A 23,926-nucleotide genomic window follows, 5' to 3' on the forward strand; every position below is an offset into this window, starting at 1 on the left:
CTGCACATGCCCAGGTAGTGTTCGCATGGTGGCTAAGTGTGACATGTTTTCCTATGGGAAATGCAAACGGTTCCCCGTCAGTGCAATAAGTGTATTTGCCTGCAGGGAGCCGGCATTGATAGCCTGGTAGATCTGTTCGTCAGTGAGGGGGTGGAGGGATGCCACTGCCACGTTGAGTAGGGGGAGGGCCCGTTCGAAGGACGACTGGGTAGGGAAACGCATGTTGCACTGCAGCAGGTACACCTCTGCCAGGTTGACGGGCACCACCTGGGATCAATGAATCAATCAGATATTTTCTATCAACAAATAAATCAATCAGTCAGTCAATCATTATTATAGCATATTTCTTAGGTAGGGAGTGCAATACAATGTTCTGTATAAAAAATGTAAATGGCACATACAGTGCCTTCAGAAAGTGTTCAGAGGCCTTGACTATTTCCACATTTGTTTACTTTACAGCCTTATTCTAAAATTGATTAAATAAAACATTTTCCTCATCAATCTACACACAATACCCCACAGTTAAAAAAGCGAAAACAGGTTTTTAAACATTTTTGCAAATTTCTTAAAAAAAAAAAACAGAAATACCTTATTTACATAAATATTCAGACCCTTTCATATGAGACTCGAAGTGAGAACTCCAGTGCATCCTGTTTCCATTGATCATCCTTGAGATGTTTCTACATTTTAGCCCACCTGTGGTAAATTGAACTGATTGGACATGATTTGGAAAGTCACACACCTGTCTATATAAGGTCCCACAGTTGACAGTGTATGTCAGAGCAAAAACCAAGCCATGAGGAAGAAACAAATTGTCCTTCGAGCTCCGAGACAGGATTGTGTCTCCGCTTGGAGTTTGCCAAAAGGCACCTAAAGGACTCAGACCATAAGAAGCAAGATTCTCTGGTCTGATGAAACCAAGATTGAACTCTTTGGCCTGAATGCCAAGCGTCACGTCTGAAGGAACCCTTGCACCATCCCTACGGTGAAGAATATTGGTGGCAGCATCATGCTGTGGGGATGTTTTTCAGTGGAAGGGACTGGGAGTATAGTTAGGATCGATGGAAAGATGAAGTACAGAGAGATCCTTGATGAAAACCTGCTCCAGAGCGCTCTTGACCTCAGACTAGGGCGAAGGTTCACCTTCCAACAGGACAACGACCTTAAGTACATAGCCAAAAACATGCAGGAGTGGCTTCGGGACAAGTCTCTGAAAGTCCTTGAGTGGCCCAGCCAGAGCCTGGACTTGAACCCGATCAAGCATCTTTGCACCTGAAAATATCTGTGCAGCGCCACTCCCCATCCAAGCTGACAGAGCTTGAGAGGATCTGCAGAGAAGAATGGGAGAAACTCCCCAAATACAGGTGTGCCAAGCTCGTATCGTCATACCCTAGAAGAATTGAGGCTGTAATCGATGCTCCTACAAAGTACTGAGTAAAAACCTATTTTTGCTTTATCATTATGGGCTATTGTGTAGATTGAAAAAAAAACAATTTAATACATTTTAGAATAAGGCTGTAAAGTAACAAAATGAGGAAAAACTCAAGGGGTCTGAATACTTTCCGAATGCATTATATATACTGAACAAAAATATAAACGCAACATGTAAAGTGTTGGTCCCATGTTTCATGAGCTGAAATAGAAGATCCCAGAAATCTTCCATACGTACAAAAAGTTTATTTCTCTCATATTTGCTTCACAAATTTGTTTACATCCCTGTTAGTGAGCATTTCTCCTTTGCCAGGATAATCCATCCACCTGATAGGTGTGGCATATCAAGAAGCTGATTAAACAGCATGATCATTACACAGGTGCACCTTACAATAAACACCACTCTTTAATGTGAAGTTTTGTCACACAACACAATGCCAAAGATGTCTCAAGTTTTGAGGGAGCGTACAATTGGCATGCTGACTACAGGAATGTCCACCAGAGCTGTTGCCAGAGATTGTAATGTTCATAAGCTGCCTCCAATGTCGTTTTAGAGAATTTGGCAGTACGCCCAACTGGCCTCACAATCGCAGACCACGTGTAACCACGCCAGCCCAGGACCTCCACATCCGGCTTCTTCATCTGCGGGATCGTCTGAGACCAGCCACCCAGACAGCTGTTGAAACTGAGGAGTATTTCTGTCTGTAATAAAGCCCTTTTGTGGGGAAAAACTAATTCTGATTGGCTGGGCCTGGCTCCCAAGTGGGTGGGCCTACTGATCGCTGCATCATGTGAAATCCATAAATCATTGAAATTGTTACATGTTGCTTTTATATTTTTGTTTGGTGTAATTAAAAGTAGGATAAAGAAACATTATAAAGACAAGAATAAAAGCAAGGCAATAATGCATACTGTAAATTACCGGCTTACCTTGTAGCTGGAGCTCTTGAGGACCAGGTACCCCTTCTCTATAAGGTCAAAGGTGAGTTTTAGGTACAGGTAGGATCCCTGGCTGAGGGCCTTGAGGTGGGCAGAGAGCTTGCCGAAGGTGGTGTTGTCCATCTTGCCGTTGAGAGAGATGTTGTTCTGTATCTCAGGACTGCTGTGGATGCGGTGCAGGATATAACCCTGTAAATCCTGGTCTATAGCATCATTTTCCTCCAGACCATCCAGAGAGATATGGTGGAATGGGAGCAGCTTGGTGATCTCCTATAGGAGGGAAATAGGGGAGGATGAAGGGAGAAGGAGGAAGGAGGAAAAGGGGGGAATGATGGATGAGGAGAGGAGGAAGGAGGAGGAGAGAGGAGGATGAAGATGGATGGAAGAATAAAGTGGGAGGAAGGGAGAAATGGAGGAAGGAGAGAGGAGGATGAAGGGGGTTAGAAGAAGAAAAGTGGGGGAGGGAAAGAGATGCGTGGGCAGTGTAACAAGATGTACAAGCAATCTTCCACTGATGTCAATGTATTGACAAACTCTATCAAAAGACAATTATCCTTGTTTGGTGTTAACAGTGTTAATCTTGTATGTTTTTAATGGCCACACCCTTACTGGAGGGGTAGAGGACTGTAATGCGTATAATGTGTCTACCTGTAATGTGGTCCTAACAGTGACCACCAATTTGAGCCAGGGGGGAAACTTGCTGATGGTTTTGCTGAGGAATGAGACGATGGTGTCTCCGTAGTCAGGCTTGTGGAACTCTGCCTCATTTAGCCCATCTATCAGGATGACCAGGTCATCTTCAGAGGCGATCTTCCTCTCTAAAAACCACACACAGAGAAAAGAGTCAATATGGACCAAAAAACATGATTGCAAATGTTCTGCCTAATGTACTCTTGCTAAAATCAAGAATACATATGTGTTGAGGATCCCACCCACTGACAGAGTCACTAGGAGTAGAGACAGTTTTATCACCTTTGTAGAGAGCGTCCAGGGGTTCTAAGGGTGTCCCCCAAATGTCACCCTATTCCCTATATAGTGCACTACTTTTGACCAGAGATTCCCTATATAGTGTACTTCTTCTAACCAGGGCTTATAGCACACTATTTTTAACCAGGGCCTATAGGGATTTTAACCAGGGCCTAAAGGGATTTTAACCAGGGTCTATAGGGATTTTAACCAGGGCCTATAGGGATTTTAACCAGGGCCTATAGGGCTTTTAACCAGGGCCTATAGCAGAGAATTGTATCACCTTTGTAGAGGGCATCTAGGGGTTCTAGAACTCCTCTTCTGAAGGATGCCAGGGGATCCTGAACGCAGGAGCGCAGACTGAGCATGCTCTGTAGCTGTGGCTCCCTGAGCAGCAGCTCTCTGTAGGCGATGAGCTGTGGCGAGCGACACAGCAACGCTGCCACGTTGTGGACAAACTCTGGCACCAGGCACGTGTAGGCGTTGTCCGCCTGGCAGTAGTGGTACGCCACCACCTGGGGGCGATAGAGAGGGGGGAGACATGGTAGGTCAGTAAAAGGGGTTGGAAAATATAAGACGGGGTTCAGGTCATTAGGTCACACTGTAGCAAAAACATTTTAAAAAACATTTTAAAATAAAATGTGCATTTCTTATTGGACCAAGTCCAGGTCATTCTTCAGATTGGTGCTTAATGAACACGATCCTGTTTTCTATGTTTTGACAATAAGAATCCGGTTTTATAAACTGGCGCTGCTACAATTGATTTGGTGAGTCAACTAGTGAGTCAACTAGTTCATGGTGGATGATTGCAGTGTAATGAACATATTACGTCTCGTTTCTCTTTTCGGTTTTCAGCCAATAAATAATTCAGAGCTCCCTGCCGTTGAGAAAAGATGGATGTGAATGAGTGTGTGTTTAATTGCATGTTTAGACGGACACCCAGAGGAGTCAAAAGTCTAAATGATTATCCGCACAACACAGATGAGTAATCTCAGTGTGTTTCTCTATAATAATATATTCTCAGCACAGTGAGCACAAAGCTTTATAAAATGCCACGAGCAGATAACACAAAGAACAGATGGGCGTGAAAGAGGTAAGGAGAGAAAAATAAAATGAAAAAGAGGAGGAGAGAGGTGAAGTGAAGCAATTAGTAAGCTGCGCCACCAGCAAGGTGTGTCCAGCTCGGGGACTATGACAGTTGACGTGGACCAAGCGCCAGCCTCTGTTCCTCTGTTTCATCAAGGAAACCGCAGGGATAAAATAACAAATCAGGATAAAATGCTAATTGAGTCACAGAGGAATAAAACAGAGCTTAAAACAAAGGGAGAAAAGTGGGAGCGGGCTCAATTATTAATGCATCGAGTTAACAAGATATAATAGCTTGGCTGGGAAATGGCTTTCTGCAGGTATACATATTTCATAAGGCTCCCTGGCAAAGTTGTTTTTTCTCTTTTAAACACATCTGCATAATGCAGCAGGCTGGGGAGAGGAATGGGGCTGGGGCTGGGGCTACAGATGGCAAGGCGCGTCTGTCACCCCCATTTAGGGGATAGGGGAAGCTGGGGCTATGGTATGATGTGAGTGGTGTGGGGATTTAGGGAAGCCACTAAGCACCGCCTCACACATCATTCATATTTAACTTCAGACTAGACAGGTTCATAAATGTTAACACGTTTACGCCACTGAAAGAGAAAGAGTTGTTAGAAAGAATGTTTCTAGGCCAAACTGGATGTTTGCAATTAAAACAGCTAGCCTTGTGTACTGTGAAACTGGTCCAAAATCCAGACTAGCATGTCACTTAGTATGAAGATGTGTTGGGCATGCATTCTAACTGGTCTGCTAGTTTGGCAATGAGGGTATAATTGTTATTGGAGAGTCATCTTTTTTTTTAACCTGAGATGCCAGTCTCCTCATGGCCTCCTCCTGGCGTCGTCTCATCTCAGGGGTCCCGGGACAGCTGCCCCCTCCCAGAGTACCTGTGCTATAGGCCGGCTGGGGCTGAGTAAGGGGGAGCTCTCCATCTGAGAAGAAGCATAGAAGGAAGAGGATTTAACCAATGGCATGTTTGTCAAACCATTTTTATATCACCTTAAAGGATCCATCTGCCATTCCAACAATAGCAAAGCATGCCCTCCACCTCTGTTTTGTTCAACAGAAATGTTTTTTTAGAAACTTTACTGAAAGCTGACTTGTTGGTTGTGGCCATTTTAATAGCAATCTCTATTCATGAGTATCTGAGCCTACGTTTGGGAGAGGCCTGCGGAGAGTCAGAGGCGATCTGTCTCATGCGCGTTCCGTGGCAGCTCAGCGCCACCAGACGAGAGATGATGGCTGTCTTGCCATAGCCAATGTTGCCCACGATAACTACGCCGAGGTTGGGGATGTTGTTGCCTCTGTTGAGATGGGCATCGACCTCCTGGAACAGCCAATCACGGCCGGTGAAGACGGAGTCCATGGTGATGCTGGGCACCTCGAAGAGGAGGGGCTTCAGGGAGATGTCAGGTGGCCGGTATGGGGCAAACCGCACTGGAGGGGCAGGGGGAGAGAGAGAGAAGATGGACAGTTACAATGGTTGCTCTTTATTTGACAGAGAAATGCTGCCACTACATTAAGATAATGAGTGTGTATGGCCTATAGTGAGTCCTGACTGTCATGGGACTTCCTCCTACTGCTGTAATCACTACTGTAATCCCTACTGTGATGACTTCTGTAATCATGTGTGACAGAGAAGGGATTCAAGGGAAATATTCATTTGTTTCACAATTGAAACCTGTATGTCCTAACACAAATACTATTATTTTTCCTCACTAGGGGGAGTCATTAGATAAACGTGTTGTTTTTCAAAGACTGTCTGGGCATCCCGTCATCTGAACAAGAGTAGTATTAAAAAACATGGATGTATGGATGTAAACTATGTTTGGACTAAAATATATGTCTGGAGATGAGAGAAGGACCAAATCTAAACAGGAGTTATTTTTCCTACTTATCTTAATTTTACAGTTAGCTGTATGATCTGAAACAACATCAGTGGAAATATGGACAAAATGCATGTTACCAGACATGTAACCAGATTAAAGTAAAGTAAGCTTACGTGATTGGGATTGCCAGGCGTGGTTGTTAGCAGAAGCTGAGACAAACAGAAGTGAGAGAAAAGAGGAGGCAATGAAAGAACAGACAGGGTCATGGGAAGCATAACAGAATGGACGCTGGCAGCCGTGTGCAGTATGCTAATGGTGCAGAGCAGGGTTGGTGGTCAAAGGTCAATTACATTTCAATTCAGGAAATAACTGAAATTCCAATTCTAATTCCAATGAAGAACTGGAATATGGAACCGGCCCCCAACACTGGTACAGAGAGCCGCAATAGGAGATGGAGACTGCAGCATCAGATATCAACTAATATGATATAATAACATCTCCAGATCCATCTATTGTAAGGCAGTACACTCCCAGAAAGAAATATCCTGTGGTCAAGTGATATCTATCTATTGGTTTAGGGCAGGCGACACAGTACAACATAAATGCAATAGACAGACCATGAGTCAGGGCTGGGGAGAACACGTGTGATGAATGATGTGTGTGTTACATAAGGAGCATCACAATATAATGAGCTCCAATTGCTGTTATTTATATAATATATTCCTTCCCAAAATGTACAAAGTGCTGGGCCAAGCATGTTTTACAGCTAAACCAATAATACTAATAATCATAACAAGTTGGGAAAAATGGTTGATGACTGCACAGTAGTGCAGTAGTATAGATATACCTGGGGAAAAACTACTTCCATCTGTGAATATAGCCTGACATCAGCAGCACCATATATTATGTATACACAGTCAACACAACTTGATAAACTCAAATTTCGCTGAATCACCACAAACAAAAAACGACAATACACAAACATGGACACAGACAGAGACACAGAGACACAGACAGAGACACAGAGACACAGAGACACAGACAGAGACACAGAGACACACACTGAGCCTTGGAATAAAACAGTTGCTGGGATGCAGCAAACCATCGAAAATCTTTTCTGCATTGCCATCCTTCAATTGATCCTAAAACGGATTAATACAATCTCATAGACTACGAAAGAGTGTCGTAGATTTCACTAATGGAAAAAAACTAAAACACCCCAACACTTTCTCTTCACTGTGTGTTAGTTAGACCGGGCACCGGCCATAGCAGATGTAAATTAATACGGTGTCCTGCATTAAGTGGTGCTAATCTCATGAAGTGACTAAATGCCAGCGCCAATACAGGGCTGGCATTTAGTCTCTTCTCCCACTGTAATCACCTCACACAAGGTACTACTCAGCACTAGCAGTTGTCTATGGCAAAGACCATTAAGCATTAGGCCTATTAGCTAAGTCATTGTGCCTCTGCTGGTCTGCTGTAGGTGATAAAATCCTAGAAACATGGCTGCCATGTTGTGAGCAGGAAGGAGGGAGCATGGAGCGGGTCTGTGGGGGGTGCTGTATCTGGAGCTGCATCACTTCCTGCTTAGACAAGGCTGTGAGAGGTATAAGCCTAGGGATCACTCTGCTCCTCTCCTCTCCCCCTGACCAGCTAGACAGAGTGGTATCACTGTGTGTGTACGTGTCCAGACGGAAAGGCTCACTCAGACACTTTAATTATTCACTAGGTGAGGATGACTCAGAGCAGGGGAGGCTGAAAGAATGGAGGGAGGTGAGGAGGAGTGGTACTTCAGTCTGCTCCATATGAAGGACCAGGGTTACATTAGGCCCAGACAGCTCTACTCCACAGATGTGCGTGTGTGTGTCTGCCTTCATGCGTGCGTGCATACATTTGCATGCATGGATTTTTGTGCCTGCATATGTGTGTCTAGAATGAGTGTATTAGGTGGGAGGCAATCTAAGAAACTGCATCTGCCTGATTCACCAGGTCTATCACCATCTCTTGCTAAGCTACTGTACCATGGTCGTTTGCCAAATGGCACCCTATTCCCTATCTAGTGCACTACTTTTGACCAGACCCCTATGGGCCCTGTTCAAAAGTAGTTCACTAAATAGGGAGCCATTTGGGACACATGGTCTCTTCTCCCTGCTATCTTCACTCTGACTCACTCACTGGGCTTAAAACAGCATCACTGAGCTAGTCTCTTGATTTCCATGACAGCATCAAACAACATAAAACAAAGGAAGTGAAGCAGTGCCAACCAAGGAGGACGCTTCAGCATTTGGTTACCATCTGACTAGCACAACAACCCGCTCATACATATTCACTATAGTATAGCAGCAATGTGTTGCTCCCTTTGCGACCATACCTACTTTTATAGCAGACAATTTGTTCTCCTTTAAAACTCACTGTGCGGCTATACACACTAGTTAAGTAAGTCTCTCTCCCTGAAGTAAGGAGGTGTAGTGGTGTAGCTTACTCAGGAAGGTTGCTAACACTGATCGGAAGAGGCAAGGAGCATGCCTGGATGCAGTGGGCCGGCTTGTAAACACACTTGGCTGCGCTTAGGAGAGGAGAAAAACAAGTGGCTGTAGAGCTCGGAGAGTACCAGGCCTAGAGCCCTCTACTCTGCAGCTGGCTATGGGGAGCCCACACACACATGCAGAAGCACGCACGCTCATGTGATATAATTATTATTTTGTAGATGTGTTATGGAGACACACAGCTAAGTGTGAAATGTAAAAGCACTTGAGGCAGCAGCTTGCTGTATCCCTATACTGTATGACTGGATGGCAGAAGACTGTGATGAGTTCATTAGTGGCTAAATAAGTAAAGAAGGAAGAATGGCAAGGGGAGAACATTATGGTTGTCCCAAATGTCACCCTATTCCCTATATAGTGCACATTTGACCAGAGCCCTATATATAGAGAATAGGGTGTCATTTGGGAAGCAACCTGTCTCTTCTGAAGGGCTATAGTGCTCCTGTCTTACCTCTGAGGTCGGTCTGGGCGTGGCCTGGTCCGGTGTGTGTGTTCTGTCGATTCATGCGCATCGACGTGCGCAGTGGAGTGTGTCTCTGATCATCCAGGTAGGTCAGGTCCTCCAGGTGAGCCGAGCTGGTGGCTGAGATGTGTGTGTGTGTGTGTGTGTGTGTGTGTGTGTGTGTGTGTGTGTGTGTGTGTGTGTGTGTGTGTGTGTGTGTGTGTGTGTGTGTGTGTGTGTGTGTGTGTGTGTGTGTGTGTGTGTGTAATGTGTGTGTGTGGAAGAGGAGAGAAAGAAACCGTTTGATTCACATGCAGCTTTGATTCACATACAGTATTATGATAGCACATGCCAGCATCCTGAGGCGGTTTGGTCGTCAAGACTGAGTAAGTTCACAGTAAAGTTTAGAGAGGAAGGCAGGAGGGAGGGATGCAATATGGCTGTTACATGGACCTGTCCCCCACCCCCCTCTGAACGGCTGTTCCATGGGCTTGTGAGAGGAGGCAGATGCCACCTAGACCCTGTGGATTAATTAACTCTGCAGACAAATGTCTTATTCATGGAGAAAAATCCTTCACACTGACACTGCTGCTTGCTCACTCCATGCTGTGTCTGCAGACCAGCTCTACTCTGGGGGCCACTGCATTGTCAATGAGATTACAGAGGCTGGTGTGTGTGTGCGAGGGGGGGGTCAGTTCCCTCAACCTGCCACCACATCAGTGGGAGCTGCAGCCTCAAAGCCAGTCAGAGTCAGAGGAGGACATATGTATGACTAAGTGAACTATCAGTTATAAGGTATGTCTACAGCAATGTCAGACCACAGCTTTGAGAGAGAGAGACAGAGAGAGAGCGAGAGAGAGAGAGAGAGAGAGAGCGAGAGAGAGAGAGAGAGAGAGAGAGAGAGAGAGAGAGATTCACTACTCTACTCTCAGAGCATGGAGGTCAAACAGTCAATCACACCTTGAGGCACTGCCTTCTTTGAAACTCTACCTGAATAGATCCACAGATGCATCATGGAGTGAGGAAGGAGAGGAAGGGGGTCGAGCATGACTTCCTATTGACTCCCTCTCAGATCAACCCTAACTCGTCAGTAGCATATATCCAGGCAAACTGCACCCAGGTTGGAAGTACAATATAATCCATGGGGAGAGATCTAGAGAGGTATGCTGGGATCAGATCAGTCTGATCATTAACACTGGTCTCTTCCTCCTCTGTCCGTCTCAGAGGGTTCACCTCCCAGCAGCTTGTGTGCATCACCAGCTTAGTGTTAATGCTCCAGTAGCATGTGTGTCTGTGTTGTTGATTGCAGTGAGTCACTACAGCAAACCAGCAATGGAGTCAACCAATGATGAAGCTCACAGCACAGCTTTCCCAAAATGGAGGGAGGACAGCAGCTGGGAATGCTGGGGGCTTGGCCCTGGACCTTACTGGAATGGGGATGGCCATGGTCATGGAACTGGGTGATGTAAGTTCCACATTGCACCCTATTCCCTATATAGTGCACTACTTTTGATCAGAGCCCTATGGGCCCTGGTAAAGAAAAGAAAAAAAACTATTGCACTAAATAGGAAATTGGGTGTCAATTGGGACACAGACTGGTTTGTTCAGATAAGAAATGCCACTCCTACTACCACTACACTAGCCTGGTCCGTTTGTGATGTATGGCCTACATGTTTGGCATGACAATGACCATAGGAGTTGGCAAGACAGCACAAACAGATCTGGGTACAGGTTACCACTAAACTAAGACAAAAGGTCAAAGATAATGTTTGGGCTTAGGAATAAGGTCAGGAGCTAAATTCAAATTCTCCCTTTCCCTTTCTTCAACTCGGTTTTAATCTGAGGAGGACTGAGTTGAGAGTTGAATTCACTATCTATCAGCAATGCAGTGTCTGTGCCAATGCAGCTAAGATAGCACAACTAGCGTGCTCAGTGGAAATGGAGGGGGAAAAGTGTTAGTGAGAGTGAGAGAGAGAGAGAGAGAGAGAGAGAGAGAGAGAGAGAGACATCATGATGAAATGACTCCTGGCGCTGAATAGCATGGTGGAGACCTCACCCAGCTGTGTGCGTGAATGCGCGTGTTCCTGCTTTAACAACCCAGTTATAAAGCGCATGTCCAGGAACATTGCTGCTCTCTGATATACATCCAGGCTAGGCAGTAGGCCTGGTATCCCAACAGTCCAGCCAGTTATCCCACAACACATTTCAGAAATTAACTAAATGCTATTGTCTCCTGTAAAATGTGAGGCCACCCAATCTCCCTCTCCAAGGGGAAATAGAGGTATTGACATTTCTAGTGTAATATTTCTACAATACAGGTTGCATACCAAATTGGACCCAATTGCTATTTAGTGCACTCATTTTGACCAGGGCCCATACGGCTCGATTTTGGACACACCCTACATTATTAATATGTACAGATGTGAAAATTCTGAAGAATGGCATGGTGCAAAACCTGATGGGTTACTGACTATGTTTTATTAGTCTGGTCTTCAAGGCCAAAGAGTTTGAGGAGAAAGTACATTTTTCAATGAGAGGTTTCTATTCATTTCTGTTCTATTCCACTTAAAATACTACTGAGATGACTGTGAACGAGACAGAAAAGATATCCTCCTTTAACATTATATATTTCCTCCCTCCTTCACCCTCTCTCTTTTCTCTCCATCCCTCGCCTCCCTCCATCCCTCTCACACTCTCCCAACAAGCTTCTCTCTCATTAGGTAATAAAGTATCCCCCTCTCCTCATTTTCCACCTCTGCAGCCTCCCTTTCCTCTCACTCCACGGTCTCAGCTAGTTCTCTCCTTCTGCACTTCAAAGCAGTGTCTCTCTCCCTCTCAGTGACTCAGGGGGATAGAAACGGTTAATGCCTGAAGCTCTGATGTTCCTCTGCCGTGGGAGACCAGCCAATCCACGGCCTCCTCTCCTCCCTCCTTTCTTCCATCCCTCGCTCTTCTTCCCCTTGGTGGAGGAGATAGCTCTCCCTCTTTCCCTACCTCCTAATGCATCCACTTCTCTCCTCCTTCTCAGTCCCATTCCACCACTCACAAGGTCCATTCTACTGTAGGCCTGGATAAAATAAATAATCTCTCCTTCTTTCGCTCCTCTCCCTCCCTCGCTGTCGCTCTCACCTCATCTCATGTCATGTTACTTCTCGAGCAGCTCTCGAGCCCACTCCTCCTGCCTGCTCTGTCCTTTTTCAAGGACTCATTATTGAAGCAGGAGAATAGATTGAAGCTCATTCTCTCTAAACCACTGTCTGTACACCCACTACCTGGCTGTCAGACAGACAGTTAGCTATTAGAACATGGCTGACATAGAGAGCAGGTCAGAACCGATATGTGTGAGGTATTTTACTCCTTTTAGTGAAACTGTTCCATTATCTACTCTGGCACACTACTAAGAATGAAACAATACACTGGGAGTTCATTCTGAGCCGTATGTTAGCATTGACATTGTCGGAACCCCACTGCATCTTCGCAACACTGTAACGTCTGAAGGGAAGGCTCAGTAATACAGCTCATCTCCAATGAATGTCTCGGCTCTGAATAGCAGGACAATAATACAATAAGATCCATCAGGAATGGCAGCCTGTTATGTAACTTCACATTTTAAGATTCATTTAGCCATACTTTGGGGAATAAGCTATTTGAGGAATGCTATAAGTGTCATAACTAGACACACATACATTTCTATGTAACGTTCTCCTCAACATTCAGATACAATTGACAGAATGTGCAAAATATATATATATTTTCCTGGAATCAAACAATAGAGCTCAATACTGAGAATGAGGCTGTCAACATTATCTTGCGCCTTTTAGATAAAAAGGGGAAGGAAGGACACTGCATAAGGACGCAGTCAAGGTTAAGCCGTAGGTCAACGTCAAAGGTTAGGATATAGATGTGTAGGAACAGACCAAGCAGGAAGAGCGAGGAAGAGGGTGGGACTCACCTGCGACGGAGTTAGGGCGAGGCATGAGGTACAGAGGGATGGAGTGAGCGGAGTGGGAGGACATGCTGTCCAGGTGTCTCTCAGGGATCTTGTTGAGGCTGTAGGTTGAGGCGGCCATGTTCTCGTCCACACGGTACAGGAACGAGTCAGTGCCAGACTTCTGGCTCTGCCACAGCTTCAGGTTACTGCCACGCGAGAAACCCCCCTCCCCGTATTTACCCCCACGCTCAGCGTTCTCCGAGTAGCTGGTCAGGGTGGCTGGAAGGAAGGAACAACGGGAGTAGAGGAGAGGGGTCAGGGGTCAGAGTGTAAGGAAGGAGGGGTTGACTCTGCTATGACCATGCTTGATGACCCAACGTCACAACCAATCATATACAGTCGTGGCCAAAAGTTTTGAGAATGACACAAATATTAATTTTCACAAAGTCTGCTGCCTCAGTTTGTATGATGGCAATTTGCATATACTCCAGAATGTTATGAAGAGTGATCAGATGAATTGCAATTAATTGCAAAGTCCCTCTTTGCCATGCAAATGAAATGAATCTCCCAAAAACATTTCCACTGCATTTCAGCCCTGCCAAAAAAGGACCAGCTGACATCATGTCAGTGATTCTCTCGTTAACACAGGTGTGAGTGTTGATGAGGACAAGGCTGGAGATCACTCTGTCATGCTGATCGAGTTCAAATAACAGACTGGAAGCTTCAAAAGGAGGGTGGTGCTTGGAATCATTGTTCTTCCTCTGTCAACCATGGTTACCTGCAAGGAAACACGTGCCGTCATCATTGCTCTGCACTAAAAGGGCTTCACAGGCAACGATATTGCTGCCAGTAAGATTGCACTTAAATCAACCATTTATCGCATCATCAAAAAGGAGAGCGGTTCAATTGTTGTGAAGGCGGCTTCAGGACGCCCAAGAAAGTTCAGCAAGCGCCAGGACCGTCTCCTAAAGTTGATTTAGCTGCGGGATCGGGGCACCACCAGTACAGAGCTTGCTCAGGAATGGCAGCAGCCAGGTGTGAGTGCATCTACATGCACAGTGAGGTGAAGACTTTTGGAGGATAGCCTGGTGTCAAGAAGGGCAGCAAAGAAGCCACTTCTCTCCTGGAAAAACATCAGGGACAGACTGATATTCTGCAAAAGGTACAGGGATTGAACTGCTGGGGACTGGGGTAAAGTCATTTTCTCTGATGAATCCCCAATCCGATTGTTTGGGGCATCTGGAAAAAAGCTTGTCCGGAGAAGACAAGGTGAGCGCTACCATCAGTCCTGTGTCATGCCAACAGTAAAGCATCCTGAGACCATTCATGAGTGTGGTTGCTTCTAAGCCAAGGGAGTGGGCTCACTCACAATTTTGCCTAAGAACACAGCCATGAATAAAGAATGGTACCAACACATCCTCCGAGAGCAACTTCAACCAACCATCCAGGAACAGTTTGGTGACAAACAATGCCTTTTCCAGCATGATGGAGCTGGAGCTTTTCCAGCATGATGGAGTGGCTCGGGGAACAAAACATCAATGTTTTGGGTCCATGGCCAGGAAACTCGCCAGACCTTAATCCCATTGAGAACTTGTGGTCAATCCTCAAGAGGCAGGTGGACAAACAAAAACCCACAAATTCTGACAAACTCCAAGCATTGATTATGCAAGAATGGGCTGCCATCAGTCAGGATGTGGTCCAGAAGTTAATTGACAGCATGCCAGGGCGGATTGCAGAGGTTTTGAAAAAAAAGGGTCAACACTGCAAATATTGACTTTTTGCATCAACTTCATGTAATTGTCAATAAAAGCCTTTGACACTTATGAAATGCTTGTAATTATACTTCAGTATTCCATAGTAACATCTGGCAAAAATATCTAAAGACACTGAAGCAGCAAACTTTGTGGAAATTAATATTTGTGTCATTCTCAAAACCTTTGGCCACGACTGTACAGTGCATTCGGAAAGTATTCAGACCCCTTGACTTTTTCCACATTGTGTTACGTCACAGCCTTTTCTAAAATTGATTAAATTGTATTTTTTTCTCATCTATACACAATACCCCATAATGACAAGGCAAAAACTTATTTTTTTAAATGTTTGCAAATGTATAAAAACTGAAATAACACATTTAGATGAGTAGTCAGACCCTTTACTCAGTACTTTGTTGAAGCACCTTTGGCAGCGATTACATCCTCGAGTCATCTTGGGTATGATGCTACAAGCTTGGCACACCTGTATTTGGGGAGTTTCTCCCATTCTTCTCTGCTGATCCTCTCAAGCTCTGTCAGATTGGATGGGGAGCATCCTGTTCTGTTGGAAGGTGAACCTTGCACCAGTCTGAGGTCCTGAGCGCTCTGGAGCAGGTTTTCATCAAGGATCTCTCTGTACTTTGCTCTGTTCATCTTTCCCTCGATCCTGACTAGTCTACCAGTCCCTGCAGCTGAAAAACATCCCCACAGCATGATGCTGCCACCACCATGGTGCCAGGTTTCCTCCAGACACTTGGCATTCAGGTCAAATAGATACATCTTGGTTTCATTAGACCAGACAATCTTGTTTCTCATGGTCAGAGTCCTTTAGGTGCCTTATGAGGATTGGCTTCCGTCTGGCCACTCTACTATAAAGCCCTGATGGGTGGAGTGCTGCAGAGATGTTTGTCCTTCTGGGAAGTTCTTCTATCTCCACAGAGGAACTCTGGAGCTCTGTCAGAATGACCATCGGGTTCTTGGCCACCTCCCTGACCAAGGCCCTTCTCCCCCGATTGCTCAGTTTGGCTGGACGGCCAGCTCTAACAAAAGTCTTGGTGGTTCCTAACTACTTCTATTTAAGAATGATGGAGGCTACTGTGTTCTTGGGGACCTTCAATGCTGCAAAGAATGTTGGTACCCTTCCCCAGATCTGTGCCTCCACACAATCCTATCTCAGAGCTCTACGGACAATTCCTTCGACCTCTTGGCTTGGTTTTTGCTCTGACATGTACTGTCAAATGTGGGATCGTATAAAGACAGGTGTGTGCCATTCCAAATCATGTCCAATCAATTTAATTTACCACAGGTGGACTCCAATCAAGTTGTAGAAACATCTCAAGGATGATCAATGGAAACAGGACGCACCTCAGCTCAATTTCGAGTCTCATAGAAAAAGGTCTGAAAACGTATGTAAATAAGGTTCAGTTTATTGCCAAATTTTCAAAAATCCTGTTTTCACTTTGTCATTAGGGGGTATTGGTCTGACTATGTGTATGTGTATTTTTTCATGTGTGCGTTCATGTGTGTGTGTATATATAGCCCTTCCCCCTCACCAATGATGCCGCTGTCCCGGCTCTCCAGGGTGGAGGTGGGGCTGGTGACAGATCCGTAGGCGTGGTCCTTGTGGCCCTGGTTACCCCCGGGCATGGCACCATCGGCGCCGGGCGGCAGGGTGGAGCAGGGGGAGCCGGCCGGGGGGGAGGCTGTGCTGCTGGTCAGGGTGGAGCACGGACTGATCCTCTGGTTACCAGCCAGGTCCTGGAGGAGAAATACACACAGTCAGTGCCCAAGCCCGTGCCCACACACACACCCCAGAAACCCAAGACGATTGAGCCCACCATCAATAGGAGAGGAGCAAATTACCACCACAAGGTAATGGAGGAAGTAATCACATGTTGAGTCTCTCGGTTTCAAACATCTCTGGCTCTAGTAAGCACTGAGCCTGGTACTGGAAACCATGCTACTGTCTTCCATTGCGTTCTGTGTAGGTGTATAATTATCTGGGACCAATAGTACTGAAGCTTCCGTTTGATCTCTTGCAGCAGAATGATTCCACAGCCTTGCTGAGAGAGAGAGAGCTTTACACAGTTCCTGACCCTTCCCCCATTGGATGCTACCTGTCACAATGTTACTACCCCCTGCCGTGCCCCTCCCTGATGTCAGCTCAGGTTAGGATGAGAGGGCACGACAGGGAGAGAGGCATTCTGGCATGGCTAATCTACACACTCACACATACACACAGACACACACACATTCATTATTTGTAAGGTAAAGGACTCTCAGTTCACGTAGCTGCCTAGTGCCCAAAAAACAGGTTTATGTGCAAATATACTGTGTAAATATCCTACTCTAAATGAGTTGGAGTTCCTTCCTTGTATTTAAATTTATGCTATTTGTACTCTATTTTTATTCCATTGAGCTAATTTTTTTATTATGCTTAACTTACTTACTCTTATTGTTATTATGTCGCATTGTTGAGAGGTGAACCTGCAAGAAAGCATTTCAATGTACTGTGTACCATGTGCATATGACATATACACTTGATCTACTGTAGAAGACCATGGCTCCCCCCATATGCCCTCCTGAAGCCTCAACTCAACCCCAAGCCTCAACTGCTTAGCCCCCTTTGTATCCAGTCTATGTAACAGTCAGACTGCCCCTGGTCTTCCTGGTCAGTGTGAGTCAGTCAGAGCTGTAGTGACAAGACAGAGAGCCAAGTCAGGCCGCATGCTGTCTGTTACGTGTTCCCTCTCATCTCTGCTCCCCCCCCCCAACTCCTGGGGCCAGGGGGGTTGGGGCCTGTACAGTCAATGAGTTGGGCAGGCGCAGTAAGAGCTGTCCCCTGTACTCAGGGTTTGGAAGAGAGCAGTCAATCGGCACATTTACAGGGTCAGTCTGTGAGAAGCTAGCAGAAAACGAACACACACAGCACCTCTATTCAGCAAGCAGCATAACCTCCATCTGCTGGGCTAGTGCACTCTGGTTTGCATCCCAAATGGCACCCTATTCCATATATAGTGCACTACTTCAAATGTATAGCACTACATAGGCAATAGGATGCCATTTGGGACATCTCTTCTGTGTATTAGTCTGACCATCTGACCTTAAAATGCACGGTAGAATTGGATTGAACTTGGATGCTTGGATCTTTGCCTTGCTGAGGCAGAGACGTGGAGAGGCAGAGGGGTGTAGAGGGGTCAGGCAATTAATGGCCGGCTTTCTGGAGGTTGAGAAGGTCACCTTCCTCCCTAAGCCAATAGGCTTTAGCCATCCTGCAGAGATCCCAGCTACCGTAACAATCCTACCTACTATAGGCCAACTGAAAGTTTATCATATATTGATTTTAACAGTAAAAGGAAATGTATCCTTTAATATCCTCATATTGCCGCCCGTGAGAGGTTCAATGTATTTTCATGGATCAAAAAAAAAAGAAAGAAGATACTTAGGGCAGGCTATATTTGTGAAGAAAATATTGGAAAATTTGACTTGAGGGAGCGCACACGGCAGGAGTCCACAATGAGTCACCAGTTTGCATTCCAAATGGCACCCTATTCCCTACATTGTGCACTACTTTTCACCAGAGCCCTATGGCCCTTGTCTCTAGAGTGAGAAGTCACTTGAATGAACCTCTCTCAAATACCTCTCTATACACCCCCACCACTACAGCATAACAGCATGTGCTATCAGTCTAATCGGTTAGCCACACTGCGTCAGCCCATACCTATACAGTCCATAACACACCTAGCTGAAGCAACGGCTACGCCGTCCGTCCCTCGCCCTCCTCCCCTCCCTCCCTCCCTCCCTCCCTCCCTCAATTCAAGGGCTTTATTGGAATGGGAAACATATGTTACAATTGCCAAAGCAAGTGAAATAGATAATAAACACACAAAAAAATAAACAATAAAAATTAACAGTAAACATTACACTCACAGAAGCTCCAAAAGAATAAAGACATTTCAAATGTCATATTATGTCTATATACAGTGTTGTAGCGATGTGCAAATAGTTCAAGTACAAAAGAGAAAGTAAACATGGGTTGTATTTACAATGGTGTTTGTTCTTCACTGGTTGCCCTTTTCTTGTGGCAACAGGTCACAAATCTTGCACACTGTGGTATTTCACCCAGTAGATATAGGAATTTATCAAAATTGGTGTTTGTTTTCGAATTGTCTGTCTGTCACTCTCTCTCCCTCTCCTGTAAAACGTAGATGTGTCAAATTAGGTTTGAGGTATAGAAAGCAGGTCATCTGCTGTAGTGCTTAAAAACAGACTTATTGTGGCAAGATATACAGTGCCATCGCAAACTATTCTAAAATTGATTAAATCGTTTTTCTTCCCCCTCATCAATCTACACACAATACCCCATAATGACAAAGCAAAAACAGGTTTTTATACATTTTTGCAAATGTATAATATGTTTTTGTTGTTTAAATATCACATTCACATAAGTATTCAGACCTTTTAGTCCCACCTTTGCCAGCATTTACAGCATTGAGTCTTCTTGGGTATAACGCTACAAGCTTGGCACGTCTATATTTGGGGAGTTTCTCCCATTCTTCTCTGTAGATCCTCTCAAGCTCTGTCAGGAAGGATGGGGAGCAGTCCATCCAACCAGCCTCACAACCGCACGCCAGATATTACCATGCCAACCCAGGACCTCCACATCCGGCTTCTTCCCCTGCGGGATCATCTGGGCTTCTTCCCCTGCGGGCTGAGGAGAATTTCTGTCTGAAATTAACCCCTTTTGTGGTGAAAAACTAATTCTGATTGGCTTGGCCTGGCTCTCCAGTGGGTTGGCCTATGCCCACCCAGGCCCATGGCTGCGCCCCTGCCCAGTCATGTGAAATCCATAGATTAGGGCCTAATGAATTTATTTCAATTGACAGATTTACTTATATGAACTGTTATTCAGTCAAATCTTTGAAATTGTTTGCTGTGTGGGCGTAGCGCATAAAATTGGTCTATCCTCGGTTGCACTCACTACAGAGTTCCAAACTGCCTCTGAAAGCAACGTCACCACGCGCAATGTCAAGCGTTGGCTGGAGTGGTGTAAAGCTCGCCGCCATTCGGACTCTGGAGCATTGGATGTTCTCTGGAGTGGTGAATCAAGCTTCACCATCTGGCAGTCCGATGAACGAATCTGGGTTTGGCGGATGCCAGGAGAATGCTACCTGCCCGAATGCATAGTGCCAACTGTAAAGTTTGGTGGATGAGGAATAAAGGTCTGGGGCTGTTTTTTATGGTTTGGACTAGGCCCCTTAGTTCCAATGACATTCTAGACGATCTGTGCTTCCAACTTTGTGGCAACAGTTTGGGGAAGGCCCTTTCCTGTTTCAGCATGACAGTGTCCCCGTGCAAAGTGAGGTCCACACAGAAATGGTTTGTCGAGATCGGTGTGGAAGAACTTGACTGGCCTGCACAGAGCCATCACCTCAACCCCTTCCAACACCCTTTGGGATGAATTGGTCAACTGTGAGCCAGGCCTAATCGCCAAACATCAGTGCCCGACCTCACTAATGCTCTTGCAGCAAATGCCACTTAGCAGCCCAGGTTCAGTCAGTGGTAAGAGAAATTTTAGGCTTAGTCAACCTGCTGGATATCAGCACACCAAAGTGGCAGAATATATTATATTAATATATTCTGCCAAAGTGGCAGAATATATTAATGAACGACGACTGAAGTTGAGACACCAAGAGAAATAAATAATTTAAGAACTTTGTTATATAATGACCTTATTAGGGAGGTAGACAGTTTATGCTCAGTGGAGAAACTGAAAAACTGGAAAAGTAAAATACCTTGATGGAGGACAATTTAGTGAGATTCCTTTGATGTGTTGTGTTCTGGCTTATATATGTGTATTAAAAAACTTCATGAGGATAGGGGGTAGTATTTTCACTTTGGATGAATTGCGTGCCCATAGTGAACTGCATCAAACTCTGTCCTAGATTGCTAATATATGCATATTATTATTACTATTGGAAAACTGTTTGAATTATGTCCGTGAGTATAACAGAACTCATAGGGCAGGCAATCTTCCAAACAAGTTTTGAAATTCTGAAAGTTGGGGCAACTTTGACGTCATCGCCCCCTCTTTTCCCAACAAGATATGGATCTGGAAACACTTCCTACGCCTTCCACTAGATGTCCCCATTCAGGAGAAAGTGTAATGGAGCATTTGCTGTGAACTTTGACCTAATGGGAGGGAAAATAGTCAGTGTCGCAACAGAATGCCATTTTGCTGTGGCGCATTACTCTGTGGGTGCTACGGCTGTTCCAATCGGCCCCAGATTAAAACGAATTTGGATATATATGATAATAACATCCTAAAGATTGATTCTGTACTTAGTTTGACCAGTTTATTCGACCTGGAATATATCTTTTGGAAGTTTTCGTGCAAGTTATCTTGGACCAGCAGTCAGTTTTTGGGCACGTGAGTTGAAAGTGATAGCAAATGCAGCTACTTGGACACTAGTGTTGGACATTATGGAACAAAACAACGATTTATTGTGGAACTAGGACTCCTTGCACTACATTCTGAGGAAAGATCAAAGGTAAGGGAATATTTATGTTGTAATTTCGTATTTCTGTTGACTCCAAAATGGCGGAGAAATATTGTTACGTCTGAGCGCCGTCTCAGATTATTGCAATGTTAGGCTTTTTCCGTAACGGTTAAAAAAAATCTGACACAGCAGTTGCATTAAGAACCAGTGTATCTTTAATTATATGTAGAACATGTATCTTTAGTCAAAGTTTATGATGAGTATTTCTGTTATCTGGCGTAGCTTTCTATAATTACTCCGGATATTTTGGAGGAATTTCTGAACATGGCGTCAATGTAAACCGAGATTTGTGGATATTATTGAACAAAACATAAATGTACTGTGTAACATGTCATATGACTGTCATTTGATGAAGATTTTCAAGAGGTTAGTGATTAATTTTATTTCTAATCCTGCTTTTGTGATTTTATCTTTGGCTGGAAAAAATGGCTGCGTTTTTTCTTTGGTTTGGTGGTGGTCTAACATAAATATATGTTGTGTTTTTTCTGTAAAACATTTTAACAATCTGACATGATGGGTAGATGAACAAGGTGTTTATCTTTCATTTGAGGTATTGGACTTGTTAATATGTGAAAGTTAAATATTTCTAAAGAATATCCTTGAATTCCCTGCGCGACCTTTTCGGCTGAACGGGGGGGTGGAGTTCCCTGAGGGGAACGCCTTGCCCCAACAGGCTTTAACAGACTGTAAACAAGAGGGTGGTGCGGTTTGCACAACACATCAGGACACCTACAGCACCTGATGTGACAGGAAGGACAAAAAGATCATTAAGGACAACAACCCCCACCCATGTTTATGGATTCAGGGTTGTACCTGGTAGGTTCATTGATAATTTGTGTGAGATTGAGGGCATCTGTCTTAGATTGTAGGATGGCCGGGGTGTTAAATATATACCAGTTTAGCTCACCTAACAGTACGAACTCTGAAGATAGATGGGGGGCAATAAATTCACATATGGTGTCCAGGGCACAGCTGGGGGCTGAGGGGGGTCTATAACAAGCGGCAACAGTGAGAGACTTATTTCTGGAAAGATGGATTTTTAAAAGTAGAAGCTCGCACTGTTTGGGCACAGACCTGGATAGTATGCCAGAACTAGATTGCAACTCCACCCCCTTTGGCAGTTCTATCTTGAAGGAAAATGTTGTAGTTGGGGATGGACATGTCGGAATTTTTGGTGTCCTTCCGGAATTTTTGAATCCTTCCTAAGCCAGGATTCAGACACGGCTAGGACATCAGGGTTAGCGGAGTGTGCTAAAGCATTGAATAAAACAAACTTAGGGAGGACACCTCTGATGTTAACATGCATGAAACCAAGGCTTTTACGGTTACCGAAGTCAATAAATGAGCGTGCCTGGGGAATGGGTGTAGTGCTGGGGGCTACAGGGCTGGGTTAACCTCTACATCACCAGAGGAACAGAGGAGGAGTAGGATAAGGGTACAGCTAAAGGCTATAAGAACTGGTCGTCTTGTGTGTTGGGAACAGAATAAAAGAAGCAGATATCTGGGAGTGGTAGAATAGATTTAGGGCATAATGTACAGACAAGGGGATGTGAGTACAGTGGAGGTAAACCTAAGCACCGAGTGATGATTAGAGAGGTTGTGACTCTGGAGGCACCAGTTAAGCCAGGTGATGTCTCCACGTGTGTGGGGGATGGGACAAAATAGCTATCTAAGGCATTTTGAGCAGGACTGGGGGCTCTACAGTGAAATAAAACAATAATAACTAACCGAAACAGCAGGTGCACCAAGGTGCATCAAAGCTGGGACCGAGAGACTGAAAATAGCTTCTATCTCAAGGCCATCAGACTGTTAAACAGCCATCATCAACACAGTGAGACTGCTGCCTAAATACAGACTTGAAATCATTGGCCACTTTAATAAATGGATCACTCGTCACTTCAATAATGCCACTTTAACAATGTATAAATATCTTGCATTACTCATACCATATGTATATACTGTATTTTATACCATCTATTGCATCTTGCCTATGCTACTCAGTCATCGCTCATCCATATATAGTGGGCTCCAAAATTACTGGCACCCCTGACTGGCAATGCACAAACAATACACCTGCTCTGAAAGGCCCCAGAGTCTGCAACAGCACTAAGCAAGGGGCACCACCAAACAGGTCAGGGCCAAAGTTGTGGAGAAGTAGAGATCAGGGTTGGGTTATAAAAAATATCTGAAACTTTGAACATCCCACGGAGCACCATTCAGTCTACCCCATACTTTTTCGAACATTCTGTTAAAAATCGCGCAACATTTCAGCGTCCTGCTACTCATGCCAGGAATATAGTATATGCATATGATTAGTATGTGTGGATAGAAAACACTCTGAAGTTTCTAAAACTGGTTAAATAATGTCTGTGACTATAACAGAATGTGAACAGCAAGCGAAATCCCAAGAAAAACCTGGTCACAAAAACCACAGAAAAGTATTAA

General features: G+C 44.8%; 1 protein-coding gene across 16 annotated transcripts in view; it reads right to left on the bottom strand.

The window, feature by feature from the left end:
• Positions 1 to 23,926, bottom strand: part of tanc2b (tetratricopeptide repeat, ankyrin repeat and coiled-coil containing 2b) — a 218,719-nt gene that overhangs the window by 25,317 nt on the left and 169,476 nt on the right. For 11 of the 16 annotated variants that reach the window (XM_090212875.1, XM_021576270.3, XM_021576267.3 and 8 more), the window contains 10 exons: positions 16,475 to 16,679; positions 13,192 to 13,449; positions 9,249 to 9,380; positions 6,428 to 6,463; positions 5,581 to 5,862; positions 5,230 to 5,357; positions 3,620 to 3,851; positions 3,019 to 3,188; positions 2,362 to 2,640; positions 100 to 267 (listed from right to left, as the gene is read on the bottom strand). In XM_090212875.1, coding sequence (XP_090069001.1) covers positions 100 to 267; positions 2,362 to 2,640; positions 3,019 to 3,188; positions 3,620 to 3,851; positions 5,230 to 5,357; positions 5,581 to 5,862; positions 6,428 to 6,463; positions 9,249 to 9,380; positions 13,192 to 13,449; positions 16,475 to 16,679 — 1,890 coding nt within the window. The remainder of the gene's footprint in view (positions 1 to 99; positions 268 to 2,361; positions 2,641 to 3,018; positions 3,189 to 3,619; positions 3,852 to 5,229; positions 5,358 to 5,580; positions 5,863 to 6,427; positions 6,464 to 9,248; positions 9,381 to 13,191; positions 13,450 to 16,474; positions 16,680 to 23,926) is intronic. The other 5 variants (XM_090212876.1, XM_021576269.3, XM_021576268.3 and 2 more) reach the window with 1 other exon arrangement.

This window comes from Oncorhynchus mykiss, chromosome 20 (genome assembly GCF_057628025.1).
Source record: "Oncorhynchus mykiss isolate SJ-2025 chromosome 20, ASM5762802v1, whole genome shotgun sequence".
NCBI classification, from domain to species: domain Eukaryota; kingdom Metazoa; phylum Chordata; class Actinopteri; order Salmoniformes; family Salmonidae; genus Oncorhynchus; species Oncorhynchus mykiss.